This window comes from Notamacropus eugenii, chromosome 6 (assembly GCF_028372415.1).
Source record: "Notamacropus eugenii isolate mMacEug1 chromosome 6, mMacEug1.pri_v2, whole genome shotgun sequence".
Classification (NCBI taxonomy): Eukaryota; Metazoa; Chordata; class Mammalia; order Diprotodontia; family Macropodidae; genus Notamacropus; species Notamacropus eugenii.
Window position 1 is genome coordinate 34822410 of NC_092877.1, and position 15126 is coordinate 34837535.

General features: G+C 43.1%; 1 protein-coding gene across 12 annotated transcripts in view; it reads left to right on the forward strand.

Moving 5' to 3' along the window:
• Positions 1–15126, forward strand: part of IRAG1 (inositol 1,4,5-triphosphate receptor associated 1) — a 149295-nt gene that overhangs the window by 78643 nt on the left and 55526 nt on the right. For 9 of the 12 annotated variants that reach the window (XM_072619446.1, XM_072619442.1, XM_072619439.1 and 6 more), the window contains one exon: positions 12580–12686. Coding sequence is in view for 5 of the 12 variants with exons in the window: in XM_072619442.1 (XP_072475543.1) it covers positions 12580–12686 (107 nt within the window). In the remaining 7 variants the exon portion in view is untranslated. Of the gene's footprint in view, positions 1–12579; positions 12687–14148; positions 14310–15126 lie in introns of all 12 variants that reach the window. The other 3 variants (XM_072619450.1, XM_072619447.1, XM_072619449.1) reach the window with 2 other exon arrangements.

Consider the following 15126-nt stretch of genomic DNA (forward strand, 5'->3'; position numbering starts at 1 on the left):
TCAGAATTAATGAAAGAGGGGATGGTGTCAAAGGAGGCAGGTTCAAATCCCAGTTTTTTCACCTGTGTGACCTTGGGCAAGTAATTTCATCTCTCTGAGTCTCAGTTTTCTCATCTCTAAAATAAGGGGGCTTGGCTAGATGTCCTAGGAGGTCCCTTCCAAGTTTAAATTTATGATCTCTCAAATCCAAAGGCACCTAGGCCCGAGTTCTGGTCTTGTTCCTGACACTGACTGGTCTGGTGCTTTCCCTGCTTGGTACCATGAGGAGTTTGGACTACATGAGGTCCAAGACCTCTTTCCTGTCACTGTTAATGGCTCTAAGTCAGGGAGTTTTAACCTTGGTGTGTGTGTGTTGAGGGCCTCATTGGCAAGCTGGTAAATGCTATCCCTTCTCAGGATAATATTTTAAAATGCAGAAAACAAAATAATGAGGATTATAGCAGTTATATTGAACTATAACTATCAAAATATTTTTCAAAACTAGTTCACATACCCCTGCTATAAATGTTTTTGAGCATTCATAGAGTCCAAAAGAGAGCCATCTTTGCTGTCTGAGGCAGGTTCTATCCCCAGGGGTTTATCCCAAGGAGGAAGACCAGGCATGACCAATACTTGTTGACAACCAGGAATCCATTATGCCCAGACTAAGTCATGAAAGGGTGTGGCTCTGGATGGAAACTCTATGACCCCTTTGCTGAGGTGCTGAATGGCCCCCAGTGCCTCAGTACTTGATAATCGACACCAGAGTTGAAAAACATCCATTGATTTTCCTCTAATGTTGCTAGAAAGTGTTGTCAGCATCCCTGAGACAATTTGTCCTGCCTGCCTTCCATCTGAGCTTCACAATGTGCTAAAAAACCATTTCCTGGTTTATGATAGCCCTAGGCATATGGTGACAGAGTTTTGCAAGGGATAGCTTGGATACCTAGAGTGAACCAATTACTTTTACCCATTCTCCATGACTTGGGAGCCCAATATGCCATGTTTGGCCTATGAAGCCCTCAGCTTTGTGTACCAGGCCCCAAAGTTCACTTGGTAGCTTAAGAACAGAATTGCAGAGGCTCTAGTTGTCTGTCTGCCCCAGGCAGTCCTGAACAAGGGTTTCCAAGGGAGACATTGGTAATGGTCTGCTACTCTCTCAATAAATGTTTGCTGACTGATTTACTGACCTCCCCATAGTAGATATCACAGCCTTCAGGCAAGTGACCAATTAGGGGATAAAATAATGGATACTTAATCATAAACTGGATTGGGCTACATAGAGTTGAGCATGGTGATGGAGTAGAAAGAATATTGCATTTGGTATCTCTAGATGTGGGTTTAAACCTCTTCTCTACACCTTGCTATACAGATGACCACGGGCAAATCATTCAACCTCCTTAAACCTCAATTTCCAAAATAAAATTGACTTCTTGGGGAGGTAGTGTCACTAGAGGTCTTTCCAGGGAGGCCAGATAACCACTTTGGGGAGGATGTAGGAGCTGCTCATGTATAGATTAGACTTAGACGTCCACTCAGTGCCCTTCTATAACCCTGAGATTCTGCAATTTTCTGAGTTCCCATTGCTGTGGGGAGTCCCAGCCCACAAGACGACTGTAAGACAGTAAGGAACACAGCCTTGTTCTTTGTTTACTGATCCCCAGGGCCCATCCCTAGCTCCAGTTCCCCAGGCCCTGGCCTTTTATTTTCCCATCTCTGGTACAGAAATTAATCCGTTCTTCCCACACAAAAGCTGCAGGATTAAATCCTGTTTTTCTTTCTACACATAAACACACACACACATGCGCGCGCACACACACACACTTTCTCTAGCCCCTTCTTCCTCTTCTTCCCAGACACAAAGCTTGATTTCTTAACATCAGCCTTCAGTGGACGATGCAGAAAATTTACCCTGGAAGGCAGGCAACATCCAAATAAGTCTATTTTCCACCTTAATTTTCATTCTTTTTTTTTGAATTCAACTACCATCAATATATACAGGCAGAAATTCCAATATGCAAAGGAGAACAAGAACAAGGATTCTGTAAGAATCATAAGATCCTCGCTATAGAGCAGGAAGGGACATCAGAGTCTGTCTAGTACCACCCCTTCATTTTACAGATGAGGCACAGAGGACCTAAGTGACTTTCCCAAAGTCATCCTTTCGTTAGAAACTATGAGCTACGTCACTTCTGTTATATAGAGTTTGGGCTTGTTTTTTTAATCATATATTTAGCTTAACAAGGTAAAATTGCCTCATTTGTTTATACCTCCCTGTACTTCCTAAGAGGCAACCTGATATAGTATGGTGGATAGGGTCATGGACTTGAATTCAGGAAGAACTGGCTTCCAATCCTGTTATGTGACCATGGGCATGTCACTCAGCTTCTCTCTCCCTCAGTTTCTCCATCTCTAAAATGAGGTGGTTGGATTTGATAGCTTCTAAAATCTCTTCCAGCTCTAAACCAATCAACACATATTCTTTTTGTGTTCTTCTTTGTAGTTTAAAATGTTTTTTTCTTGTTTTTATTTATTTAATTTTTGCATTTTCATCACTGCCCACTGAGTCACTGCTATGTTCTCAAGGTGACTAATGTCTTAGAACACAAGCCACGGTCACTTCTGTGTAGCTCAAGGCTTCTAGGAGCTGCTGAACTTGTGCCTTCCACCCTGGGCACTTGGGGATCATTGAGTTTGAGCTAACATTCATTTAACCTACCATTCCCCCTTCCTGTAGGAATATCCTCTCTAGCATCCCTGGTAAGTGGTCATCCAGCCTTTGTTTGACTATTTCTAGGGATGGAAGATCCACTGAGCCTCCCCTGTTCCCTCCTCCCCTCAAGGAAATCTGGCTTACTTTTAGATAGTTGTGTTAGAAACTGACCCCATCCCCTCATCCTTCCTTCTGACCCTCTTCTACCTAATCATGTGACAGCCTTTGACATGTGATGATAGCTATCATGTCCCCCTCTCTACCCCACCCACCTTCTATTCAACAGATTAAACCACCCAGTCAGTCAGTAAACATTTATTAAGCCCCTACTATGTGCCTGGCACTCTGCTAGCACTGGATGCAAAAAGAGGCAAAAGATGGTCTGCCTGCCCTGGAGGAGATGACAGTCCAGGGCACAGTCCCCATTCCCCTTACCCATCCTGGCAGCCCTCCTCTGTCTATGCTCCACTTTGTCAGTTTCTTCTCTAGAACTGATATAATATTCCAGATGTGGTCCGAGCAGGGCAAGGGACAGCAGGCCTCTCCCTCCCTCCCCAATCACCTCAGGACTCTTGGTAGCCTAAAATCATGTTCCTTTCCTTAGTCATCGTGGTATATTTTTGGACCACATTAAGTTCATGTCTCTCTTTTTTAAAATTTTCATTGCTGCTTTAAAAAAAAAAAACCTACTCATTGCTGCTTAAAAAAATATTCATTGCTGCTTTTAAAAAATATTCATTTTTCAAAATATTCATTGCTACCACTCTTTATTTACGTGTGATTGACCTGGGGGCCCAAGTGCAGAACGTATCTTATCCCAGTTTAATGTAATCTTGATGACTTAGAACCAAAGCAACACAGCTCAGTCATGGTGTTCATTTAGGTATGTGTCATGTGATACAGGGCTCCATGTTTGATTCTGAAGGATCCTGAGTCCTTGAAACTTTCACCATATTCCCAGTTATTTCTCCCTGGTAAGCTTGATATTTGGGTTGGAGTCTGGAAATTCCTTTCAACTCCCATCATGCATCTGAAAGGATGCTGGGTAGGCCCCTTAGCACTATCCAACCCCACTCATTTTAGAGAGGAAAAAAGAGAGAGGGATGGGATTGAGCAGCAAGTTTATAGTAAAGTCAGGATAAGACCCCAGGTCTCCTGATCTCCAGGACAGGACTCTTTTCACTATATTGGGCCCCTTCCTTGACTGCCAGGCCATTGCTAGACTTACGTAGGATTCTCAAGAACCATAAACTTCTCCTTTTCCCTTTGCAAATTACTCTCTTGTAGAAAATATTATTTTCTAGCATAACTTTTTTCTAGAATATTATTTTCTCACAAATCAGTTAATCTGCAGGCATTTATTAAGTACCTGTAATGAGCCAGGCCCTGTGCTAAGGCCTGAGAATATACAGAAAAAGAAATACCCTTCATGCTCCCTTCACTCTGCCTCAAGAGGCTGCCACATAAATGCCATTTTCTAGCTCCTTGTAGTGCCTCCTCGCTGGTAATGGTGCTCCCCAGGGTAGGAACTGGTCCCAGGCCTGGAAAGAAGAAACTATTCATATGGACAAGTGACTGTTTAAGGGAAGCTGGCTTCTTCCACCAGCCCAAATTAAACTCCGGAGTCCCTGTCTACAAATTTCCTTTTCCTTCTCCTAGTGCTTATCTTGGGTCTAGTCATGTGAAGTTGGGGAAAAGGACGACGATTCCAGTTTGCCACACCGCTCGCTATTTATAGTGGGATACGAAGTCATTTCACATTCCTAGGAGTTTATCGAGAGAATAAATATTTAAATGTTTCTATAAGACTTATTCAACAGGAACAAAATGTGACCTATGAAACAGATTTCTCCTGGGAGCCCTGGCGAGTCTGCCGCCCAATGGCTGGGTGTAGAGCAGGATACAGGCTAAGATTATGTGACTTAGAGTCTGCCTCAGCCTTGCCTACTTCTCCCCTTCCCTCTCCATCCCCCAGGTCTGGGAAAGGAGTTTCAAATTTTACAACCAGTCAATGCATTTCCAATGACATCTAAACAAGAAGACACTTAAGAAAAAAAAGATGAAGGCATTCTTTATCATTCCCCTTCTCTCTTCTCCTTCCTTTCCCTCCCATGGTGTTTGATTCTTTGAGGTTCAACAAAAGAACTCAGTACCTGTTGGTTAACTCTGCCTTTATCAGCGTCCCAAATTACGATAATGAGGAGTGAAGCAACTTGATTGTGGTTGAAAGGTTATCAACACCAACCCACCCTTCCAATATGGCCAGGTGAAACTCCAGATAACCTGCAGGCCCCAGTCCTAGCAATCGGGTGCCTGATGGGAGTTGAAAGGAATTTACTGACTCCAATTCAAACGTCTAATGAAAGAGTAAAATGGTATGAAAACCAGATTAGTCTTGAGGGACTCTTTTCTGTTGGATGAGGCTTCCTATGGGCACATTGGTGAAGTCAGCTAGAATTGACATTCTTTGTCTTATTCTCTTGCAACCTAAACCTAAATCACTGCCCTACTTTGTTACTTTATAATCTTATCACATTATCGTAAAACTTACTTTATTATTTTCTCCATCCAGTAAAATGTAGGGGTTGAATTCAATGACCTCAAAACTCGTACGATAAGTGTAGTAGCTGGAGGAAGAGGTAACGATGGAGATTTTTGCCTGGGGTTGGACCACTTTGGAAGCTTGGCGTTCAGTTTGGGAGCCACATTTTTGGCAGAGACATCAACAAACTGTAGCATATCTAGAGGAGGACGGAATGGGGAGGGCACTGGAGAACTTGCCTTGGGAGGACTGGTAACCGGAACTCAGGATGTTTAGCCTAGAGAAGAAAGGTCTAGCAAACATTCACTCTCTTCCAACATCCAAATGGCTGTCACAGGGGAAGAGGGATTATACTTCTCATGCTTGGCCCCAGAGAGCAGGGCCAGGAATAATGGATGGTACTTACACAGAGGCAATGTTTTAGTTCAATGAAAGGAAATAAGTTCTATCAGTCAGAGCTGGCCAACAATGGGTTTGCCTCATGTGGTTTCCTATCACGTGAAGTATTTAAGAAGAGCTGGTGTAATGTCTCCACCAGTGCTGGGCTTAGAGTCAGAGAACCTGAATTCAAATCTCTCTGTCACTCACTACCTTGTGTGACCTTGTGGAAATGTCTAGAAACATTAAAGGTTTTTGTCTAAGGTCATGTGAGGAATAAGTGCCAGAGCCAGGATGAAAGCTAAGATCTGGCTCTGTATCCCACAATCTTTCCACTGTAGAACGTGCAGTTAAAGTAGTGGGGTTTCTTGCACTGGAAAGGAAGAAACCACTTAGAAGCAAAGGAAGTTTAATTTTCAGTTTTGGAGCTCATCTTAGCCAAGGTCTCTTCCAACTCTAAATCTGCAGACATGAGAAGTTACAGAGGGGATTCTTGTATCAAAAAGAGGATTGGATTAAATTAGATAGATGCCCCAAGAGGTCTTTTTTAACATTAAAATTGTAGGACTCTAGCTCTCTTCTAGCCTTCAATTCCTGTGGTTCTGTGATCTTCTAGACTTAATCTTTGCATACAATGGGACTGCTTTCCCCACCTCATCACACCATTCAGGATTAGACACACTATTAAATAACATTTGGAATAGGGACAGTAACAAATTTTGTGCCAAAGGACAATATTTCAAAATGTCAATAGAGCTTTCATTTTCTGGGGTCGGTGGGGGAGGTAGGAAAGAGGGCAGGGAGGTGGGAAGTATCTTACTAGAGGCAGCTAGGTGGTGATGAGTATTGAACTTGGAATCCAGAGCCTGAGTTCAAAATTCCACCTCAGATACTAACAAGCTGTGTGATCTTAAGCAATTCACTCAACCTCCTTCAGAGACAGCCAGGTGGTTCAGTGGATAGAATTCTGGGCCTGAAATCTGTAAGAACCTGAGTTCAAATCTAGCCTTGGACAGTTATTAGCAGTGTGACCCTAGGCAAGTCACTTAACCTTTGTCTGCCTCAGTTGCCTCAACTGTAACATAGGAGTAGTAACAGTACCTACTCCCAGGGTTGTTATGAGGATTAAATAAGATAATGTATACAAGGAAGATCAAATTTTACTTGGGTAATTATGTCACAAATTCAGAACCAGAAGGGACCTTACAGATCGTAGAGTCTAACAGGCTTGTTTTATAGATGGAGAAAGCGAAGCCTAGAAAGATTAAAGGTTCTTGTCCAAGATCACATGGATAATAAGTGCCAGGATGAAAGCTAAGCCAAGGTCTCCTGGTGCCAAATCCACTGTATCCCATGAAGTTAAAATAGTGGGCCACTTTAGAAGGAAAGAAGTTGAATTTAAAATTTTTATATTTTCCAATCACATCTAAACTAATTTTTAACATTCATTTTTTTAAACTTTGAGTTCCAAATCCTCTTCCTCCCTCCTTCCTCTCTCCCCTCCTTGAGAAGGCGAGTAAATGGGAGATTTCATTTTCAAAATTAAGTTGTGAAGATTTGCTCCACTAGTAAAGTGTTCCCAAGGTTAACAACAAGGTGGAGTCAGTAATTGCGTTGGTTTGCTGCATTTGGCATTACGACTGCTCCCCTGTGTAGGTATAAACCCTTGGGCGTCTACATCTTCTTAGAAGGAGGCTAAAGGCCCACCAAGGGCTAGCACTCACCAACATGCTCCTGTGACAGTTGTCAATATTATCTCCTGCCAAATTATGTCTACTCGAGATATGATTGCCCCCCGCCCCTGCACCACTCTCTCTTCTTCCACAACCACTGAGTCACGCCTTTGTTCTACTTGGTACCAACTTGGGAACTCTCAGACACCAGCCGTGCAGCTCCTCAGGCTGATTCTAGCATAACTAAAGCTCTCCACTCACGCCCCTTCCTTCTCCACTTGGGACTGTGTCTAACCTCTACCATGACTGCATCACCCTTGAGGCTGCTTCCTGCCCCAAAACCGTTTTGGGCATGTAATAATGACTCCTCTTTCCCACTACCTACAACCTCCCTCTCTTTTGCACAACTTTTAGCTTCATAAGTGAACTCACTGAAAGTAGAGATTGTCTTTTGCCTCTTTTTGTAACCTCTGTGCTTAACCCATTTTCTAGCACATAGTAGGGGCTTAATAAATGCTAGCTGACTTGACCAGTTGGTTCTGTGTATCTGAAAATGTGTCGGAGAATGGCTGTGAAAAAATGCCCAAATCCTCTAGGTGTGATCTCATCATGATTGAGAGCCATAACTGTGATCATTAGTTATTTATGAGGATGCCTCACAGATAATGTAGTATCATCCCATTTATCCCAAAGTAGCCTGTTCTATCTACCCCATCAAAGTAGCCTATCCTACCATTACCTATCACCTGGAACATAGTCAGAAACAATGCACAGAAATATAAAAGGCCTCTTGGTAGCCAGAATAGACATGGAAAAGACTTTACTCATTCCCAGGAGGATCCTCACTCAGGGACTGTCTTGTCTTTAGTTGAAACCTAATTCTAATCAGCCCCCAGCACATTAGAACAGTTGGAGAAGGGAGAGGGGTGACTATCAGAGCTGAGCTTCTTCTTAACCCTTTTTTCTGCCATGATCCCCTTGCTAGTCTGGTGAAGATGAGAGAAGCCCCTTCTCTAAAGAATATTTCTATTTTTTCTTGTGTTTATTTATGTATTTCCTGTATGTGTTTATTTACTTTTAACATTATTTTAAAATTTTGAATTCCAAATCCTCTCTCTCACTCCTGCCGCTCCACCCCCATTGAGAACACCTCCAAAATGATACCAGTGTAAATAGTATTTAATAGACAAAACAAACTATGGAAGATTACAAAGAAATCTAATTATATTGAAACAATAACCAAAAACTTTTCAGACGTATTTTTCAGAAGTATAGAATCAACCAATGAATGAGTACTTATGAAGTGTTTGCACGCTAGGTGCTGGGGGTACAAAGACAAAAAGGTAGCTTACGTTCTAGAGGAAGATAGAACTCACAACCTAGAAGTGCACATACTAAATAAGTAACAAAGGTCACTGCAGGGAAGGAAATATGGTAGCTGGGGCATCAGAGAAGGCCTCTTGTAGGTGTGGTAGGTAAGCTGAGTCTTGAAGGACACTCAGTACTCTCTGGCCTTTCCATCTTCCATGAACTGAACACAAACATGGACCTTGCTTTATGTCTTGTCTCTGCCAATTAGAATGGGAACCTGTTGAGAGTAAGGACTGTCTTGATTTTCCATTTGTATCGTCATTGCTTGGCCCGGCGTTTGGCACGTTGGTAAGCATTTTTTAAATGCTTTTCCATTCCATTCTAAGAAGTAGAATGGAGGAAGGAGCAGCTTCCAGGCAGGGGAGACAGCCTATAACAACGGCATGGAAGTGGGAGATGAGCAATAGAATGTCATGTGTAAGGAACAGGGAGAGGGCCAATTTGGTTGGATTGTAGAGTATATGGAAGGAAATTGTGCCAGAACATTACTTCCATGGCATTATATATGAATGTAGTAGAGAAAATACACAGGATTATAGGATTTAGGGCTTCCCAAGACCTTAGAGATCTTCTGGTTCCTCCTCTATCCCCTCCAGTTTTACAGATGAGAAAGCAGGGAAGCTAAGTGACCAGACTTGAGTCTAGGTCTTTGGACTCCAAACTGTTTGCATCTTCTTCACTTTGTGGCCCTGACTCTGTGCATGTTTTATGGTTCAGACTCAAGTCCATCTGTTTTTGCTTTGATTTGGATTTTTTGGATTCATCTGAAGCTTGATCCCAGACAGATCTTGTCCTCTTGGGGTCACAGATGTCCTTCTTGTTTGGATTAAGGTTTAGTCTGAGGACTAATGAATGAACTTTATAGCTGGAAGGAACCACTGAGGTCCAATCCCCTCCTTTTGCAGGAAAGGAAACTGAGGCCTAAAGAACTTGTGTGACTTGCCCAAGGTCACACAACTATTAAGTGACAGAGCCAGGATCTGAACCCAAACTCCAGTCAGGATTCTCTCCACAGTGACTGAGAGGCCTTGACAGTAGAAAACATTCAGCATCTCCTCACTCCCTAAATGAACCTAGGGAGGGATAGCTCTGCTCCCCTGAAGCTTCTTTTAGTTGGGGAATATGCATGTGGCTGGAGGGTTTGGAGAGGAGGTCAATCTGATCATTACCTTAAAACTCCATGATCACACATGGTGCATATACAGTACCTTCTTAGCAGAGTACAAGACTTCCTGGTCAGAGAATGAGGAAACTGAGGCTCCCTCACGGATAGTCAGATCTGCCCTTTCCCTTTTCAACTGTCTGCATTCATTCCTTGTATGAGGTTCATTCCAGCATAAGAGGGGATGTTAGAACAATTTCAATTTTTATTCATTCATATATTCCATAAATATTTACTGAACATCTATCACAGGCAATGGCCATAGATAAGACACCAGAATAGGGGGAAAACTCTTCCTGTGACTGACAGTCCAGTGGGGAGACAAAGCAGGCACAGAAATGATAAAAATAATAATAGTTAACATTTACATGGCACTATTATATACCAGGAACCGTGTGAAGCACTTTACAGTTTTGATCTCATTTCTTCCTCCTAACAACCCTTCCAGGTAGGAGTTATTATTATCCCCATTTACAGATGAGGAAACTGAGGCAGAGATTAAATGGCTTGCCCAGAGTCACACAGCTAGTAAATGTCTGAGACTGGATTTGAACTCAGGTCTTCTGGCTCTAGACCCCAGCACTCTGGGCACTATTTCACCTTCTAGCTACTCCAAATTACAGGAGCAGTTCATGTATTAATCAGTCATTTCTATAGTGCTTCACAGTTTACAAAATGCTTCCCTCATTTTACGAGGGAGAAAATCCAAGCAGAATGATTTCTGACTTTACAGATGAGGAGACAGAAGCACAGAGGGTAAGTGTCTTACTGAGGATCCTACAGCATGTAGTGGAAAAAATATTGGCTTTAGAGTCTGAGTACCTGGGTTCCAATTCCACCTCTGATACCTTCTACCTGTGCAATCTCAAGCATGTCATTCAAACTGCCTAAGCCTCAAAAAGGTTGTAAAACGAGGAAGTTGGACTACATGGTCTCTCAGGTCTCTTCTATCTAGCTCTGATTCTGTAATCCTAGGTGTTAAAACCAAGACTCAAATCCAGGGCTTCAGATCTTGGTGCTCTCTTAAGGAAAAATATGAAAATGCAGACACATGAACAAAGCCCTTCTGGAAGGAAGATGTTTGGGGCAGGGGAGAAATCTGGGAGGTCTTCATGGAGGAGGTTCAATGGAAGTAAACTGGATCTGAGAGTGTCAGTAGACATTGGACAAGGAGAATGGAGGAGAAGAAGTATCCCAGGTGGAGGGAACAACATGAATTGGGTCCTAGTTGTCTAGAACCAGAAGATGTGCTGGCAGATGTTTAACAACCAGCTTTCTCCCAAAAAATGTGCCCACAACACACTTTTAAGTTTACTTTTCATTATTAAAATTTTCTCCATCACTTTGTTGGGTGTGGACAATCAACAAAACAATAAACCCAGTCCTGATTTGTAACGTTTGCCAATTTTTGTGGCGTAAATGCTCATACTGATAATTTAACAATCAGATCCAGAGCCTATACAAACTGATGGCAGCACACTCCTGTCTGGAGCACTAGTAGGAAATAAGTCTGGTAGGTTGAAGCCAAGTTGTAAAGGAATTTGGCTCTCAGACTAAGGAATTTGGATTACATTCTATATGTACAAAGGGACCATTAAAGTACATTGAGCAAGTGAGTGGTGATGGAATCATAGCAGTACCTCAGGATAATTAAGCTGGTAGCATGTGCCACAGACTGGTCCAGACCTAGGAGAGATTGAGAGGATAACCAAACAGGAGACTTCATATGCGCTTCTTGTTTACTGCAGACTTTGAGACGTGATGCTCTCTGTATCTGCTGATTCCCACCCTAAGCAAACCTCTCGGATTCCCCAAAAAGGCCATCAGGAAGGCTGCTGTGCACCTGACGAGGACCATCCTAGCCCTACTCATAAAGTTAGACTTCAGGGCCCATGAAGTGAAGGGAAAAGTCAAGGGAATGGTCTTTTTGTGTTTTGCTCCTCTTGCGTTTTTCCATGTTCCTGCCACATGTGTCTGTCTTCCAGTTGCAAACACAGGTGGGGTGGGAGTCTGCCATCAGCCCATGTTGTGGAGACAGTTAAATTAACAACTGAAAACACATAGCTGAGCAACAGGAAGCAGCAGCATGTGTCCAGTGCCTGCCCCACCCTCCCAGCATCATCTCCCTTCCCAACTGCTGCCCACTGAGCTTGAATTTCCAAAGGGGTTCTTGGGAAAAGATAATTTCTGAGGACCTCTGCTCCCAGTAAATAGATCCCCCCTCCTCTTGAGAGAACTGGGCAGGTTAATGGATTAGGTATGGAACCTAATATGGATGCTCCTTTTTCTATATAATCCATCTGAAATGCCCTTTGTATCTGTTATCAAGAAGGATCTCAGTATCCACCAGGTTGTGTCCTCTACACCCCATAGTCCAAGGGTTTTTCTCTTGGAATCCATAATATCCAAAATATTGTGATACTGTATTTCAATATAAGTAATTTCCTATGTATTTTATGCAGTTAAAAACATGATCCTGAGGAAGGGGCCCATAGGCCTCACCAGACAGCCAAAGGGAAGTACATGACACAAAAAAGGACAAAGAATCCCTGATCTAGGCCCTAGAGGGTGTCTGGGGGAATGCCATGTGTAGCAATCACCCAGCCACAGGGACTTTGGGGTTTATGCAACATTTAGTGATGAGGACGATGATAACTAAGTTATATAGCACTTATCATATGACTTTACTATAATAATAGTAATTAACATCTACATGGCACTTACTTATCATGTACTTTGTTCTTTTATCACAAACGTTCAGGGCTCTCCTGCTGAAGAGACTGCATGCCAAGCACCATCTATTGTCCTGCCTGGGAATGAGGATGCTGTCACGCCAGATCTAGAGAATGACAAAAATCTGGTGAGCAGGTACTGTGCCTTCCCAGAGTTCCCCTGTCTGTGCCTAGGTCTGTGTTGGGCTGAGCTGCAGGTTTCAGGGAGTGGACCAAATGGACAGCAGGATTTGTCATGTATCTTCACAGCAGATTTTTGGAGTTGAAGTTGTCTTCCCTTTGCCTTTTCAAGGGGACAGCAGAATAGCTAAATGAGAGAAATGTAGGGTTTCTTTAATCACATTACTCTCTCCCCAAAAGCCCTTTCCCTTCTCCCTCATGTACTCCATGCTCTGCTAGGCCCTTAAATAGCTCCCCTGAATACTTCCAGAGATCAGGATTTCTGAGGGGTAGGGGAGGCACTCCTGCCCCTGGCTCAGAGTCCAGCCCTTCCCTCTAGATCTTAGCATCAATGTTCATGAGTCTCTGTGGTCCCCAGGGGCTCGTCAGCCTTGTGGTGAGTGGGTTCCTCTACATACATCTAGGAAGCTAGGGATTCTGTAAGGCAGGGTGAGGGGGGGATTTCAGGCCTAGGAGACTTCTGGTCAAAAGTGCTGGAAGGTCTGCTTAATTGGAACAGAGTACAAGAAGGGGAGAAATATGTAATGACTGGAAAGGAGGTAAGAGAGTGTAGAAGGCTTTAAATGCCAGTTTGTGGATTTTGTATTTTTTTTCCTAGAGGTAATAGGGAACCACTCAAAATTTTGCAGTAAGGGAGTCCCAAGAGTTATCTCTGTGTTTTTGGAATTGTGAGTATCACAGGGTACCAGCTGAACCTTTTATAGTTTGGTAAGATTCACCAAACCTGTCATTTCTCTGGTAGCATGGTCTTCTTTGGCAGCGAAGGACGAACACAGCAACAGTCCCCCAGTGACATAGTCTTTGAGGTTAGCCTTGTTCCTGCCCTAATGAGGCATGGGAAAAGGGATTTGTGAATAGCATGACCACTGGACAATAGTATAAACAAGGAAAACTCTCAGATATTTGTGAACCCACTATTCAAAGGACAACAAAAAGTGGGCTCTGCAGTTGAGAGAGGCTCCTAGGTCTCCAGATTACCCAGGACCATGGGTAAGACCTTGGTTCAAACCTCAGCTTTGATATTTATTACCTGTATGACCTTTGGCAAGTCACAACTTCTGGGCCTCAGATTTCCTTCTTTGTTAAAAAAAAAAATGAGGGGTTCAAATGTAATGACCTTATGAGTGAATCAACATTTGGATTTATTATGACTACAAAGCAGAGGCCCTAAAATATGCCATGAGAAACTTGAGAAAGATCTCTTTTAGCTGAGCAAGTCCAGATAGACATAATGGAGGAGGTAGCCCCTGACATGGACTTTGAAAGAGGATTTCAGCAGGTAGAGATATGGAGAGAAAGTCTTCTAGGTGATAGCTCACCATGATGTACAAGCAGAGATGGACAGGATCAGATCAGGGAACAGTTAGTAACTCAAATTCTGCTGAAACATAACCTAAAAACAGGCCTTGTGGTTCTAGGAAAGGAGTGGTGCCTTGGAAGTCTGAGGGTCTGGATTCAAATCCTGACACTTCTACATACTACCTGTGTGATTTTGGGCAAATAACTTCTTCATCTACTCAGTGATGCGGATGGACTGGATCGATGATCAATGAGGTTCCTTCCAGCTCCAGATCTATGGGTCTGTGAACAGGCTAATTGCCTGACTAGTTAAGGCAATCAAGTGATGGAGTGGATAGACTGGAGTCAAGAAATCCATCCTCTGAAAGTTACTAGCTGTGTGCCTCTGCTTGCCTCAGTTTGCTTCTATGTAAAATGGAGATCATAATGGTACTGACCTCCCAGAGTTGTTGTGAGGGTCAAATAAGATAACAGTTGTAAAGCTCTTAGCACAGTGCCTGGAGCATAGTAGGTGCTATACAAATATTAGCAGCTATTATTATCATTATCACTAGCCCCTAAATGGAGAGATGAGTTAATCTCCTGTCTCTGACACTCACCAGCTATAAGTCAGCAGGACATTTAACCTTTCTCAGTCTCTGTTTCCTCATCAGCAAAATAGGGATGATAACACTTCTAACATCTACCTCAAAGAATTGTGAAGGGGCAAAGATGAGACATGAAGCCCACATAAATGTCAGTTTTAAATACTAGTAACTTAACTTACCACAAACCACCTGACACAGAGTCACTTGCTCTCTTTTCCCTTTTCGGCACACAGTAGGTCAGGCTCAGGACTCTTGTCCACATCAAGGTGCTTTATCAGCTGGCCCCGTTAGCCTGGCTCTGGTTTGACTGACCTCTTCCCACTTGACTCCTTTACTGTTGGAGAAATTCTGTCTTACCCTGGAGTGATAAAGAACTCACAGTTCCCTGTGACTCTGTTTCCAGACCCTTCCAGGAAGCCCCCAGGGTGGATTGTCATGCGCACGGGGGTGAGAGCAGGCATGGCTTTGTCCCCTTTCCTTCCTCCCTCAACCCGACATTCTGTTTTCCAG